At 38.0% G+C, this 15,809-nt stretch overlaps 1 protein-coding gene across 10 annotated transcripts in view; it reads right to left on the bottom strand.

The window, feature by feature from the left end:
• Positions 1-15,809, bottom strand: part of SYNE2 (spectrin repeat containing nuclear envelope protein 2) — a 341,983-nt gene that overhangs the window by 65,243 nt on the left and 260,931 nt on the right. For all 10 annotated transcript variants that reach the window (XM_082616958.1, XM_082616964.1, XM_082616965.1 and 7 more), the window contains 9 exons: positions 13,976-14,172; positions 12,491-12,623; positions 10,898-11,080; positions 10,335-10,481; positions 8,481-8,657; positions 6,626-6,781; positions 4,989-5,141; positions 2,412-2,582; positions 1,804-1,934 (listed from right to left, as the gene is read on the bottom strand). In XM_082616958.1, coding sequence (XP_082473084.1) covers positions 1,804-1,934; positions 2,412-2,582; positions 4,989-5,141; positions 6,626-6,781; positions 8,481-8,657; positions 10,335-10,481; positions 10,898-11,080; positions 12,491-12,623; positions 13,976-14,172 — 1,448 coding nt within the window. The remainder of the gene's footprint in view (positions 1-1,803; positions 1,935-2,411; positions 2,583-4,988; positions 5,142-6,625; positions 6,782-8,480; positions 8,658-10,334; positions 10,482-10,897; positions 11,081-12,490; positions 12,624-13,975; positions 14,173-15,809) is intronic.

Raw genomic sequence — 15,809 nt, 5'->3', positions numbered from 1 at the left:
GCTAATTTTGTGGTGCTGGCACATTCATTGGTGGTATGATTTGTTTTTTGGATTCTCATTTATATGCACTGTTAAACTGCTACAAAAACTAAAAATTGTAATAATAAGAAAAATAAGAAGTTATTTTCTGTAGTACATTTTTCATTCTATTAAAATTGAAAAGTAGAAAAAAGTACAAATTTTAAAATTTTGTTTTTATTCCATACTATGGACTGTAATATCTTGCCTTTCTTTCCCATTTAACTTAAAAAAATTTTCCCATGTTATTAATAAAAAATAAGTAAGCCTAAGTTTAAATGGCTGTACCTAAAGGTCTATAAATGGTCTTTTTTTAATTACCAAATTCCAGCTTAGTATGGATATTGGAATAATTTTCAATTTTTGCTTCCAAAAAGAATGCTCAGATACAACTTTGTTCAAAGGCTTTTTTCTGTATTTCAAGATATTGGTCTTAAATTAGACTTCTTAGAGAATTATTGGGTCAAAGAATATAAATATGTAAATATTTTTAAGGTTATGGATATATGTTCAAATTGCTTTCTGAAAGCATTATAATATTTACATTCTCACCCAAAACACATGAGAATGCTTGTTTCACAATATCCTCAACCTCGCTAAGTGGGTGAAAAAGGTGACAAATGGCATTAATTGCTTTACTTCTTTGTATTTCACAAATCTTCTCAGAACCACCTGTTTTTAAACAAGATTTTCCCCAATTATAAATACAACATATGCTCACAACCCCCCACAAAACATGTGTGTTTAAATCTATCCATACCTATATTGAGATTGTCTACCCATCTACCTACCTACCTACCTGTCTATAAAGAGAAAGTAAAAAAAACACCTGACATCTCATTAATCTAGAGATAACTACTGTTGGCATTTTGGTGCTATTTTCTTCAGTCTTTTTCAATATGCCTTCTGATATATTCTTGTGCCAACAACTGAATGTGTATGTGCAGTGGTGACAACTGAATCCCTTTAATAGCAACCTGAACCACCATATGTTTTGAGGGAGGCCCCCATTACTGTGTGTGAAATTAGATACGTGTCTGTGTTTATCTTTACCCTCCCTCCTCCCCCTCTTCCAATAAGGACTGGATCAAGGGCTGAGGACACCACTGCAGGGTACATAAATGTGGTGTCCCTTGTTCAATATATATTCAAAGTTGGTTTATAGGAGAGGCTGAATCTGCATGAAGGAAGGGTGGAGAAGGCCACTGAGGGTAGCTTAATCTCTTCACCACTGTCTGGAACAAATCAGCTTTGGGCCAACTTTCATATCCCATCCAGCTATATAAAAGCCTCACAATCAACTAGGGCCACACTCCTTAGAAGGAGTTTTCTATCGTAAGTAGTTCATCAAAAAATTCCTCCCAACCTCACAAATATCTCCTGAGAGGTATTCTAACATCCCTTTACTTCCACCTTATAATGTTTCCAGTGAGACAGACTGCCCATCTGGCCACCCCTTAGCCTGTTTCTGCCTGTTGACTTTGGTGCCCTTGAGGACCGCATTGGGCATTTAGCCTATGCCCACTGAACGTGGCTACATTGGGGCTGTACGTAGGACATTTCTAGATTGATTATACCAAACACTTGTACAAGGCAAGTAATAGCCTTCACAATGTCAAATCTTACGTGAACGAGATCCTTCAAAGCAGTAGAGACCAGAATAGTATGAAACCAGTTATCTCAGATGATTAAGAAGGCTTTACCCAGCCTACGTCCCTTCATTTGTCACACGTCATTAAGATAAAAATATCTGCTCTACCATTCAAATTGCATCTTAAAGTGTACCTTGTGTGAGTATTTTGGCATTTCTCTTGAATTATTTCAGCAACTGAGGGGCAGTAATCTTTGAGTTTTCCAATAACCTCCTGGAGTTTCTTCCAACTCCCTTCACTGCTCTCAGCTTCGTCTTGAAGAGTCTAGGAGGACAGAGCAGGAATGTCAGTTGCGTAACAGCCTGGCCTCGTCCAAAGAAGGCAGCAGCTGGTCAACACTTGCCTCTGTACCACAATAATGTTAACACTCAAACTTTAATAGGACAGGGAACAATTATCAGAAATGTGAAGAAGAAAACTGAGAAGGCATTCTTTCATGGGGCTAGCACTTGAAATAGCATACTTAAAAAAAAAAACACCCCAAACCCAAACCTTTAAATTGTGAAATAATATGGACATGAAAGATGAAGAAAAATTCACAGTATACTTGTACCAAGTTTCACTCATTTGGTTCATGTCATTCATTTTGAAATTTCAAGTTATGCTTTTGATGCTGCTGTTTAAAATACTGTTTCGTGTTTCTCTGTGGAGAACATAACAGTAATTGTGTTCATTTCTGTGCTTTCTTCCATTGGAGATTTTCTGCCAATGATGTATTGTGCCAAGATCGGGTTAATATACCTGAAGGTTCTGCACCTGGCATCTTAAGGCCTCTAATGATAAAACCACAGGTTTGCTGTGTTCCATGCAGTACCAGAATCGGATCGTCATCATATTCACTTCATCATAGAGTTTATCATAAATCTTCCACTCCTGTAAAACAGACTGCATGGAGGTCTTGAGCTCATTGACCTACACAAAAAGTAGAAACATATTTAGGAAATCATCGGCAAGAGGCTCTCTCATCTTTTTTGTTTCCCCCTCCTAAGGACTCTACCACTGTATCCAATTTAGGCATTTTTATTTGAGAGTGGAGCTTCAGTGATTCACTGAAGGTGAGAAGGGTGGGTCAATGAACAAGAAATATCAAAGAAGGCTAAATTTTAGAGTAGCTGAATGGAAAAGAGCCCCGAGACCAGAAGGATCAGCTCAGAGAGAGTTCAGCCTACAGAGGGACAGTCCAGGGAAAAAAAACACTGAGTGAGGAATCAGAATCTCAGAATATACAGTTCAGTGACACCCTATTAGCTTTCTGACCTTGGGCAAGTTATTTAATCCTTGAGCCTATTTCTTCATCCACAAAACAGATATAATAAATGAAAACATAAAGAAAATAGTGTCTGTGAAAATGCTCTGAAAACTGTAAAGCATTATAAATGTAAAGTGTTAACCTGTGTTACCTGGCACTTAAGTCTGGTTGCTACTGGAGTGCAAGCAAAGCTTGGAGAGCATCATGCTTGGCCAAAATGAAGGGCAAGTGCAAAGTAGGAGGAAATGCAATGGTGGCCATATTTTATTCTTTAATGTGTTTTGATAATTATGAAAGGTTGAAAATTGAAGCATTTAAATGATCTCTGACACAATCGAGAAGATACAAGTATATAAATCTTTATACATTATGTAAAGAACACTTATATCTCAACAATAAAAAGACAGCCAAACTCAAAAATGGACAAAGGATTGAATAACCATCTCTCTAAAGAATATATACAAACAGCCAATAAGCATATGAAAAGACACTCAACATCCACAGTCATTAGAGAAATAGAAATCAAAACCGTGAGATACCACTTCACATCCACTAGGACGGCTATAATCAAAGTTGGATAATAACTAGTACTGGTGAGACTATGGAAAAATTGGAACGCTCATACACTGCTGATGGAAATTCAAAGTGGTGCAGCTTCTGTAGAAAAGTTTGGCAGTCTCTCAAGAAGTTAAATACTGTATAGAGTTACCATATGACCCACTAATTCTACTCTTAGGTATATGCCCAAGAGAACTGAAAGCATATGTTCACAAAAAAAACCTATACACAGGGCTTCCCTGGTGGCACAGTGGTTGAGAGTCCACCTGCCGATGCAGGGGATACGGGTTCGTGCCCCGATCCAGGAGGATCCCACATGCCGTGGAGCGGCTGGGCCCGTGAGCCATGGCCGCTGAGCCTGCGCGTCCAGAGCCTGTGCTCTGCAATGGGAGAGGCCACAACAGTGAGAGGCCCGCGTACCGCAAAAAAACCCAAAACAAACAAACAAAAAAACCTATACACAAACATTCTTAGCAGTGTAGGAGGGTTTTAATGTCTCCATATCCTTGTCAACACTTGTTACTGTCTGTCTTTTTATTGCAGCTATCCTCCTGCAGCCTGTGAGCATCTTGAGGGTAAGAACCATTTATTTTCTTATCATTGCACCCTTGGCAGTGAGCACAGTGCCTCACAAAAGATACGTTAACAAATGACTCACACAGATATGTTAAGCTCGCCCCTACTTTTCTGCCTGAGTCCTGGGGGAAGAATGAGGCTGAGGGTCACCTATGGATTTCAATTACATGGGTTATTCCCAATTCTCTCTTGGAACAAATGGTTGAATGTAGATTTTAGTAGATGACAAATAATCCACAATAAAGACTCTGGGAAACATGGACACACCTATAACAGGTTAGTATTTACAATTTCTCCCTCCATTTGTGGGGAAATGTCAAAGTTGCAGTGTCTGAGGATGCCTGTCCTTTGTCTTTTGGTGTTCTTCCTCCCAGAAGGGGTAAATGCAGACTTTGACATGCCTTTCATACAATTACCAGACGTCTTCCACAGTCTTCTATGCTTTCTCCTCACCACGTGCTGTTTCTCCCCACCTCTGGAGTTTTCCCTGTGCGGACCACGCTTCTAGCTTAATAGAGGCTACATGCGATAGGATCACGCCCTCCCTGAGGCATCTCCCTGGGTGTGGGGAATCTGAGCTGCTTCTTCATAACTGCTCCTGTATATCTGGCCAAGAAACAACGCCAGATGCTCTGTTGGGTTTGGGGTTGGGGGTGGAGACATTTTTGTGTGTGTGAGTACATTAGACAAAACAAAGATAACCAGGTGGATTTCTAGCTTGCCAAGGATGTAGGAATTTGGCGGCTTTGCCTCTTATTATCCAGTGAAGGAAAAAAATAAGATAGATCTGAAATGTTTTTCTCTACTTCACTTCAGTAGTTTTCACAGCAACTTTTCAGTTTTTGGTATGGAGCGAGTGTCCATTATTAAACAAGAAATAAGATAAAAGAAGGATACGTGGAGAGAAATAGTACACTGTAAATGAATTCTAGTACCTGGTTGATAACACTGTTTTTCTTTTGAAATAACTCATCAATTCTGGATGCTGTATCTTCCAGCAATGGCATTGTCCCACTCTCTGAAGTCAGGTAACTTTGTCTCAATTCATCCAATGCTTTGGATTTAATTGCAAGTTGATTTTCTATATCCTGGAAGGGCAAAAGGAAAAGGTTTTCATATGCACAATATTACAAAACAATTAATAAGGGGTAAGAGGTAAGAGTCTGCACTTTTCAAGTAATAATGCCAATAGAGTATATAATTTAATAACATTACACAGAAGACATTTTAATCATATCACACTCTCAATTCAGTTTTTACAGTGAATTTTTATAATATGAATTTACAATATTACAATATGAGGTTTTACAATACTTTCCATTATTACATGGCTCTAGATTTTAGAAGAGTCTAGGTAGCAAGTCCTTATCATCATGGTATAGTAGAAAGAGTCTAGGAGATACAGTCTCCATTCCACATCTGCCCTGTACTGGCTGTTGGACCAAGTGTTAAGTCATCAAACTGCCAAGTCTGCATTTTCCCATCTGGAAAATAGTGATGACATCCCAGGCCTGAATAACTTAGCACTCAGGTGAAAGCAGGGCGGCCGGCTGGGGGTGCTACAGCACTGAGCTTCCAGTCAGGAGGTGGCTGTAAACACTCTAAAATGGAAATGGCTAGTGGGTAGTTAGAAACAGGATACGACCATCTGAAAAGATCTCTTATGGAGGTGTTGCTGCCCATATACTATATCCAGTATCATTCTGTAACCTTCTAAGTAGAACAGGGGTCTGAGACGACTTTCCAGCCCCAACAGTGAGGAGCGCCACGCCTTCCTGTAGGCGGTGCAGAACCCACGTAACCTGTGCCTTCTACAGCTCTGGGACAGTGGAACTGCTCTCAACAGGAGTGACACAATCAGGGGTGGTGGGGAAGGAGGAGTAAACCCATGGGTGAGGGCACCTCAAAGACCAAGTGACCTGGCAAATGATGACTGAACGAAAAAAGGGCACAGCCAACATGCTCTGGCCCAAATGGGATTTAGACAGTGGTTCTGAGGGAAAAGTAGTCCTTTGAGAACACATTACACAGTAGGTAAAATAAAACCACTTTCCTCTGAAGAAACAGAAAGAAGTACTAAAAATCATGGAGACTTCAGAGTAATTTTGTAAATACTGGAGAAATTAATAAAAACACAAAAACTGGAAAACATCTAGATCAAAATTCCTGTGGAACTTTTTTTTTTTTTTTTTTTTTTTTTTCTGGCCGCACAGTGCGGCTTGTGAGATCTTGGTTTCCCAACCAGGGACTGCACCCAGGCCACAGCAGTGAAAGCACCGAATCCTAACCACTGGACTGCCAGGGAACTCCTAATATTTTTTTCTTAGGAGTAGCATTCAAATCTCTTAAGAGCTACAATAACCATAAAAATACTTCTGTTTATCATTTAAAAACAGCATTTTGCAATTCTGTAAAACACATGGACACATCTATTTTATAGAAGAAAGTAAGTACCTGGGGGCTTTGAGGAGAACCCTCAGAAACTATAGCAGCTTGCCCTGCTCCCTGGGGCAGGTGTGGTAACTAACAGCCTGACCAAGCCACACTGGACAGGTGCTGTGTGTCTTCTCACCTGACAATCCAAGAGTGTCTTCTGCACCGAGATCACACTTTCAGGTTTTTGTAAAGTGTTCAGTCTCTCCTCTTGTGCCTCCATCCAGTTGTTCAGAATCTGTATTTTGTTTTCATTCTCAGTGATACTTTCCAAAAGTTGTTCTAATTGTTGTATCTACCAGTTATGAATAAGAAAATAAAATTTTCTTATTTTAAACCACATGTTTAAAATGTAAATGTCGTGATATGTTATTTTTAATAGGATAATTTTGTTTCTTCTCAGATTTCTAACGTTTTGCACAAGATTTCCCAACAACTTTTGGAATAAAGATTCATAAGTCAGGAAATATGAATTATTTTCCCCCTTTAAAAAAAAATCTAACATTTGAAATGAAAGCTAACCTGATAAGAAAGCTGGCTGTTCTGGAGTTCCACAATATCTGTACAAAATAAAATCATGTTGCTAACACTCAATATTTTTTCATTGTATCAGCTATTGATATACGTAAAGCTTAAGAAAAAATTTTTTCCCTAGACTCTTCATTAGACTCACTTTAAAAACTGTCAATATAAAGAATATCACAAATAATGCATCAATTTAATAAAGTAATATTTTTTAAATGTCTGTGATTCTTCTCATTTCTAATGCTGACAATGTTTATTAGGTTACAATCATAGTATATATAATGTTTTATACTTCTTTTCATATGCTATAGGCACTTTCTATGTCATGACTTGTATTAACTTAAAAGGCTGCCCAGTATTTCATCAAATGGACACCATATAATTTGATTAATTATTTCTCCCGAGTTGGAAATTCAGGCAGTCTACATTTTTCACCAGAATAAATAATGTTGAATTCAACACTTGGTGCACATATCTTTTCCTTTTTGAAGAACTATCTACTTAAGATAAATGTAAAAGAAGTGGACTGCTGGGTTAAGAGATAAGATGATTATTATGGTTCTTGAAATTTTCTGAATGCTTTCTAAAAGGGTATGTAAGCCATTATCTGCAGTGTATGAATGTGAAAGCCTTGGGCTTTTATCTTTATCTTAAGTTTTTCTAATTTAGTAAGTGTATAATGTTATTAATGTTTATTCCAAATATCTGACAATTAAAGTGGTAACCTTTCCATATTTATTTGCCAATTATAATTTTCTCTTTTGTGAATTATCTGCTCATGTTCTTTGTCCATGCATGTACTCAAATCTTAATTGTATGGGTCTATTTGTATACATTCTCCACACAATAAAGAAATCAACCAATTTTCACTATTGTATATAAATATTAAATATTTTCCCAAGAATAATTTTCCTTAATCTTTTCGGTCATGGAATGAAAATCTACCAAGAAGCCATATACATTTTTCTTCCTTTTTATAATCTTTCTAAAGCTGAAATAGCTTCGCTGCTTTTTAACATCTACTTTCACAGAAAATGTCAAAAGTTGTGACCATTTAGTAGCCTCATGTAATACTCGACATCTTCTTAAATAACATTTCTCCTCTTCACTTGCCTAAGTCAATCTCCCACTAAGAGATTGCAAAGAAATATAAAAACTATTTCCAACTCTTATATGCACCAATGGAGGACAGGATTTAAAAGGGGCTAGAATTGAGATGATTATTAGGTTTAACTGTAAGTTAACCAGACAAATGTCTTTTTGTTTTTTTAATTAATATTTTTGGCCACTCCATGCACCATGCAGGATATTAGTTCCCCGACCAGGGATCGAACCCATGCCCCCTGCAGTGGAGTGTGGAGTCTTAACCACTGGACCAACAGGGAGGTCCCACAAATGTCTTAAAACTTTTCAGAAAGTGGTATTTTGCAAAGGCTAAATCACACATCAAGCTGTGACCATGAGCTCACCTTTCCATTCAGTGTTCCGTGGACCCGGTGCCATTGGCGGTTCATCTCTCCAAGATGCTCTGCAAACTCTGTTCTCTCATAGCGCTTACTTTCTACATCACAGGTGCTTAACTGAAGTAATGACTGGTTAACAAAGTCAACTATCCATTGTTTATAGTCCATTTCCATTCTAAACTCCTAAAATGAACAAAGAAAACAAAATTAAACCACCAAAGCCTGAATTGAAGTAGATGAACTGGACCTCTCCTTTGGTTCACTGTAGGGGGCGCCAGGCTCCCACCCAGTAATCAAAAGGCGCCTGTCTGGAGTTATGTTCTACCCTCCCCCAACCCCACCATGCATCTGCTTTATTTGAGTGGAGAGTCTTTTGGGGAATTACACATTCCTGGGAACAGAGAGACTCACCGCTTTCAAACAGACTGAAAAGTCAAAGATGGTACCATGTATGGTAGTTGCATCATAGGAACCAAAATCAAGACCCAGAGACTGACAAAGGGTTCCTTTGAGAGTCTTCCTGAGAGCTCCACTGGAATTCAGAGCCATCCTGTGGGCTCATGGGAATGACAGGATGGGAGGTCTGAAGTTAAGACTCTCCCAGAAAACCCAGGACACCTTTAAGGAGCTCTGCCAGTTTAGGCAGCTTCTCTGTTCCTCTGCGGACCGTCTAGGCCTCCCCGTTTGGATGACTTTAAGTTCTAGAGCAATCCTAAACCCTCCCAGAGCCAAGCACGTTTCTGTTAAGGCTGATACTTGTTGGGTTTATTCTGGCAAGTTCTAGCACCTCCACAGGAGACATCCAGGGGTAAAACTATTTGCTAGGTTACTAGGGCCTGTGAGAAAAATACACATAGACCCTCTACAGATTATACTACTCACTGAAGTTAGGATAGGATAGGATATAAATAGGAAATTCTTGCTAATACCATGCTTTGTGATTAAGCCATTCATCTTCTGCCTACCAGAGGCTAGATCCATTAGCCTATGAGGTCTTGGAAAGCAAGGATCAGAGTCTTCATTCATCTTTGTGTTCCTAGTGGCAAACACCTTGCCCGGCACACAATAAGTGTTGGGGCGTGGCTTGTTAAATGTTAGTTAAATCTACCTGAAATCAAATATTGTGGAGAAGGCCACATTCCTATCTATTTGTAGAAGGATATCAACTTTTCCTTACGCATTCTCTTATTCAAAGAACATTTACTTAACACCTATTGGATGCCAGGTGTTGGGCTAGGTGTGCTGTTTCAGGGAGGTAAAGGAGGAGCCCCTGCTCTCAAGAAGCTAAGTCAAGGTGGGGAGATAGGCAAGTAAGAAAATAATTATAATACCGGGTGACAGGAACTATTGATAGCACCATGGAGACACCTAATCCTGGAAAGTAAACTGATCTGGCTGGGAGAGTCAGGGTAGATTTCCAGATGAGAAGCTACTTGAACTGACTCTTGAAGGATGACTAAGAAGATTCCTACAGCTAAAAGCGGGACACTGGAATTCCAGGCCAAAGGTACAGCACGTACAAAAGCAAAAGCATGAGCAGGAGAGCGCCAGGAGCGGTGGAGGGACCGCAAAGGATTTGATTCAGGCAGAGTCCAGGGTTTATGTGGGGAAATGAAGAGCCAGAGCCAGTTAAAAGCTTGGATTCTGTCCTGTGGTGATGGGAGCTACCAAAGGAATCTGGGCAGAATAAGAGCAAGTATACTAACTCCTCTCTCTAGAATCATCCACCATCCCATTCCCCACCCTTAGAATTCGTTTTTCTAAATAATATCCTCCATGTCTCTTTGTTCAGTATTTCCCTTCCAACTCACTTGCCTTCTTTATTTAATGAAAAGGCTTCTGGCTTTTTTGTATAATTACCTTGTACTTGTGAAGAAGATTTTTAACTTGAGATGCAGAACTCAGTGAATGCTCAGAGTCTTCATCTGCAGTATGATGTTCCACATTGTTCATCCAGTTAATCATTTCTGTTATTGCTTTACGAGATGGCAATTTCTCCATCTGAAGCTGCAAAATCAAAATGATTTCTATTTAATTACCTGCAGTTAACAAAATGAATCAGGGCATCACTTAAGATAATATCTGGTTTGATAAAAGGTCTTGCCACATAATTATGCAGGTTACTCACAAAAACAAACCCAGCATTCAAGCTCAGAATAAGTGACCCCAAAACAATGACAATGACCTTCACATAAACTAACACAGTGGTGCAGATAAACTGGGAAATAAAGTAATTAAGCCTGATTTCTCTCTTAAGAAAGATCCCACTGGAGGAGAGTCCAGTAATTAAGACCTATATTCAGTGGTGCCAGAGAAAAGATAGGCGGTGTCAATGAAAATTACTGAGTCAGAGAAATGATTTTAAAGGAGTTGTGAGCTAACAAGTGAATGCTAATTCAAATGCTGGGTCTTTAAATACTTACCTGGTGAAGTTTTTCTTGGATGTCAGGAAGTTGAGTTATGAGCATTGTCCAGTTTTGTTCAAACTGTGCTAAAGAAGCTCTCAGTGTCGCCGTATCAGCTTCTTTCAGGTGAAGAAGTTGGTTCCCAGTACTTAGAACTGCAGTTTTCAAGGAGGACTTTTCATCAAGTTCCTTTGAAAACTCCTAAAAGGAAACAGTTTTAAAGTTTAGAAACTTTTAAAATTTAAATGTGGCATGGAGGGACTTCCCTGGTGGTGCAGTGGTTAAGAATCCACCTGCCAATGCAGGGAACATGGGTTCGAACCCTGGCCTGGGAAGATCCCACATGCCGCGGAGCAACTAAGCCCATGCACCGCAACTAGTGAGCCTGCACTCTAGAGCCTGCGAGACACAACTACTGAGCCTCTGTGCCACAACTACTGAAGCCCACGTGCCTAGAGCCCGTGCTCCTCAACAAGAGAAGACACCGCAATGAGGAGTCCGCGCACCGCAATGAAGAGTAGCCCCCACTCGCCACAACTAGAGAAAGCCCACACCCAGCAATGAAGACCCAACACAGCCAAATAAATAAATAAACAAATAAATAAATATAAATAAATAAGGCATGGAGTAACTAAGAGTCAGAATAACTGGTTAGAGTCCAAAACTAAATAAATGAATTCAATTCAAATAGTAAATATTTATATGTGTATGTATGTATGTGTGCATGTGTATATGTGCTTACATGTGAGCGCATACACACACACACACACACACACACACATCTTTCCTGCTAAGTGTCAGGCACCGTTCCAGTGCCTGGAATATGGTGGGGAACAAAAGAGATGGAGTTCCTGCCCCTTGAGTGGCTTATAATCTAATGGATTAATATTTTTAAAAATAGACAAATCATCATTTCAACTATAAAAAGAAAATATGGAACACAGCACAAAGTTCATTTTTTTAAAAAGCTCATATTAAATGAACTAAACACAACAAATTTTTAACTAAAATATCTGAAATCGTTCCTGGTACTTACAGGTTTTTTCCAAGTATATTTTAAAAATATTTACATTTTAATATCAAAGTGAGTAATCATAGCTACAAAATATGAAAAATGGAGAAAAGACTAAGGGAAAAGATGAAAAGGTCTCAAAGTATAATTTATATCACAAAATTAATACATTCTTTTCTTCAGAAAAAACCCTTAAAACAATAGAACAATAACATTTTAGTAGAAACATCAATTCTGTATATAACAATTTAAAACCATGTATTTATTAGCTTACATTTATGAATTAATAATCCTGTGAGGTTTTAGGGGGCAGGTAGGGGAGTTATTTTCTGCACTTGTAAAACATGCCCCATGTTAGGGCAAGTTTTAAATATATATATATTTTGTAGTGTCAATTTAAAATATACTTTATTATTATAAGCATATAAATCAATAGTATAAACAAATAGTTCTAAGTTTGAAGAATGCAGCTGCTATTAGCCCAAGTTTTACCCCTTATCTACAAATGATTATGGAAACTATCAAACCAACTCTCCTAATTTTCCCCCGATATTTTTTTCTAACCAACAATTACCTGGGCCTATTGTATTACAACTTACAAAAAAATTGTTTATGTTGCTTCTGATTGTGTCCAAGTCCTGAGACACATTGAGGGACTGCTCTTTCCAGTAGTTCAGAGTTTGCTGAGAAGATTCCAACCACTTGTTTAACTGATCTGAATCTCTGTTATAACTAATAGGAGCAAAGTGGGAGAGAAAGGAAATTAGAAATGATTGCATCCCCTGTATATTTTCTTCTGTTTCACCATTTGTTTTCTTGTGTTGACCAATCCTATTATTCAGAAAAATCATGATTTTTTTAAAGAATTATACCCTGTTTAATCCCAGGTTCCAAATCTGATGCTCCTGTCATTTTCTATGACTCTATAATGACTAATCAAGAACAAAGAGGCATTTTAAAGTCTAAAATAGCCTTTTAAAAGTTTATTACAGCTATACAAAAGTAAACCCATAGGTAAGGACAGAAATTATTTTTATTCATCAAACGTCCTCTATAGATTTGTGTACAGTAAAAATATAACCAGCATTGGTATAAGTTGTATAATAGCAAATTGCTATTGGCTGGATGCCAATATATTTATCTGATGGAATGAAAATATCCAAGCAACATGCTGTCCCTCTTGTAACTTCTAAACTTCTCTAGGCTAAGACAGCCTCCCTAAGAGGTGGGAAAGAAAATGAGGTTAAATGTTCTATGTTTTCTACCTTCTTCAAGGGTTTCAAGAATGAAGTAAGAGAAAGACAAATACCATGTGATATCACTTATATGTGGAATCTAAAATATGATAAAAATGAACTTATTTACAATACAGAAACAGACTCACAGACATAGAAAACAAACTTATGGCCACCAAAGGGGAAAGGGATGGGGAGGGATAAATCAGGAGTTTGGGATTAACAAATACATACTACTATATATAAAATAGATAAACAACAAGGTCCTACTATAAAGCATACAGAACTATATTCAGTATCCTATAATAAACCACAATGGAAAAGAATATGAAAAAGAATCTATGTATTATATATACAACTGAACATATATTACTGAACATGTATTATGTATCACTTTGCTATATACACCAGAAGCTAACACAACATTGTAAATCAAGTATACTTCAATACAAAATGAAAAAAAATTTTTTTAAAGATTTGATCCGTTAAAGCAAAAAAATTCTTTGAAGAACTCCAAAGACTTTTCCAAACTATTCCATTAGCTAAAATTATTTTTAAGATTTAAAAAAATTTTGGAAGAGTGTAGGAAAGAGCAACATCATGGCATAAAGGTAACATGTGTATAATTTTATAACATAATTCCTAGTTTCCACAGGACTGATTACACATTATCCTGAGTCTTTCAAACTAGCATCAGAGACTCTAGTTCCCATTTAGCCTGGAAGAGGGACTCAACTGCTTTAGATTGTCAAAAACCATACAACAGGGGGACGGCATGTAAAATCTGGTTGACTGCAGAATCCCTCTGAGGTCTTTTTCTGATGCCAATCAATCCCTAAGAAACCACACCTGAGCAGATGCTTGAGAAGCGTTTGTAGTCTGTGTAGTTCATGATCAATTTTTTTGTTTAGGGACAACCACTGCTCTTCCAGTTTGGCAATCTGGCCCTCTAGTTCAGGACAGCTCACGGAGACCACCAGCTGTTTGCCTTCATTCACAGTCTGGTAAAGCCGGGCATGCTTCTCATCGATGTTTCTTTTTATTTGCTAATAAAAATAAAGTCATAGAATGAATTATTTAAAAATTAAATCAGCCAGTCAATTCACAAATACTTCATGAAAAACCTACAGTAGAGGCTACTGAAGAAACAGTAACACTTTCCAAACCCTCAAGACTCTTGCAGTCTGGCTGAACAAACATGATTAATGGATTATTAATTATCTTTCACGATGAGAGTGTCCAATGCATTTCTACTGCACAGATTATACATGCAATATAAAATGAAAATTCACAGATTTAGATCTGATCGTTACTTCTTTCACCTAGAAACTAAAAAGGTGATGGTCTACAGGGTGCAGAGCTTGCAGAGAGGTTTCGTGTGACTTAAAGCTTATTCTGAAAATCAAGAAATTTTACATAGAAATCAAGATTTCCTGTGACTCGGGGAAAACAGGAAGCTCTAGCAAGCTCCTTTGGAAGAGGCTGTTCTCCTGGGTTCTCCTCCACCAATGTCCCCACCAGCCCTCCAACTGTCCACCCAGTCAGTGACCCTTATTTCCATTCTCCTGCCTGGGCACCTGGAAGCATTTTACATTGCGGCCTAGGTATGAAAGGGATAAATAAGAAAACATTTCTTTATCATCTTTTAGACCCAAACAGTAAGGGGAAAAGCTCCTTTTGAGTCTTCTGGATATAAGGATTCAGGAGGGAGAAAAGAAGAGGATTTTAGAAGAATAAATGAAAACAACACATTGCTAATTCAACTTCATGAAAAAAAAAAAAAATCTTCAGAACTGTGAATGCAATGACCCCCTGAAGAGAACTCTGTCTAAAGGCAATTATCTTCTGCAGTTGGGTTCAGCTAATGACACATACCCTGACAGTTACTTAAATTTAATCTTAAAAAATAAATTATGATCAAAACAGAACATTTGCTATTTTCCAATTAACTTAAGCTTTTTTAAAAATTAATAAAAAAGTCTACCTCCAATGCCCTTTCCACCACTCCTAGCTGCAACTCCTTCTGCCTGCCTGAGTCCACAGGCTAGAATAAAATGTCCAACATTAGTTTAAAAAAAAAAGGTTCTAATTTCTAAGCCTTCAGTGTGAGACACTTCATCTTAAGAGCATCTCTGAGAAGTTTTTTTTTTTTCAAAATATCTTTTGTTACAGTTACATGGAAATGCTATTGTTTCATGGGTTGCCCTCATATCTGAGAAGTTTTAATTTTCCCATTTTATACACGGGAGTCAGAATGCACTGGTCACTCGGTCAGTGAGGTGTCAACCGGCATTGGAACACAGCTTGTTCAACACCAGAGGCCATGCAACGGACTGACCCTACATTCCCGGCCCACAGACGTCCCCTGATCAAGATACACACAAACCTCTCCATGACGCAGAAGACGATAATGACCTAAGGAACGCTATCAGTGAGATGGGCTTTACTAGATATTTGTCTTCTTTTAGTCTGGCAAATGTATTTAAAAGTCTTAGAACAATTATTTTGATTTTTAAAATATTTCTAACTTAACAGAATCACAGGTTATAGTTTAAGGTATACAGCTACTCTTGGGGAAATAATCAGGCTTCCATCAGGTTGGCTAATATGAACTGTTTCTTAATATAAGAAGGTTTAAAACCGATCTGTTTTCAGCTGCATTCTTTCAGCTGTTCAGATGGTA

Source organism: Mesoplodon mirus (genome assembly GCF_964341445.2).
Source record: "Mesoplodon mirus genome assembly, chromosome: 4".
In the NCBI taxonomy this organism is placed as follows: Eukaryota; Metazoa; Chordata; class Mammalia; order Artiodactyla; family Ziphiidae; genus Mesoplodon; species Mesoplodon mirus.
The sequence above is the reverse complement of the archived record's forward strand: the minus strand, read 5'-3'. Positions and strand labels throughout refer to the sequence as shown.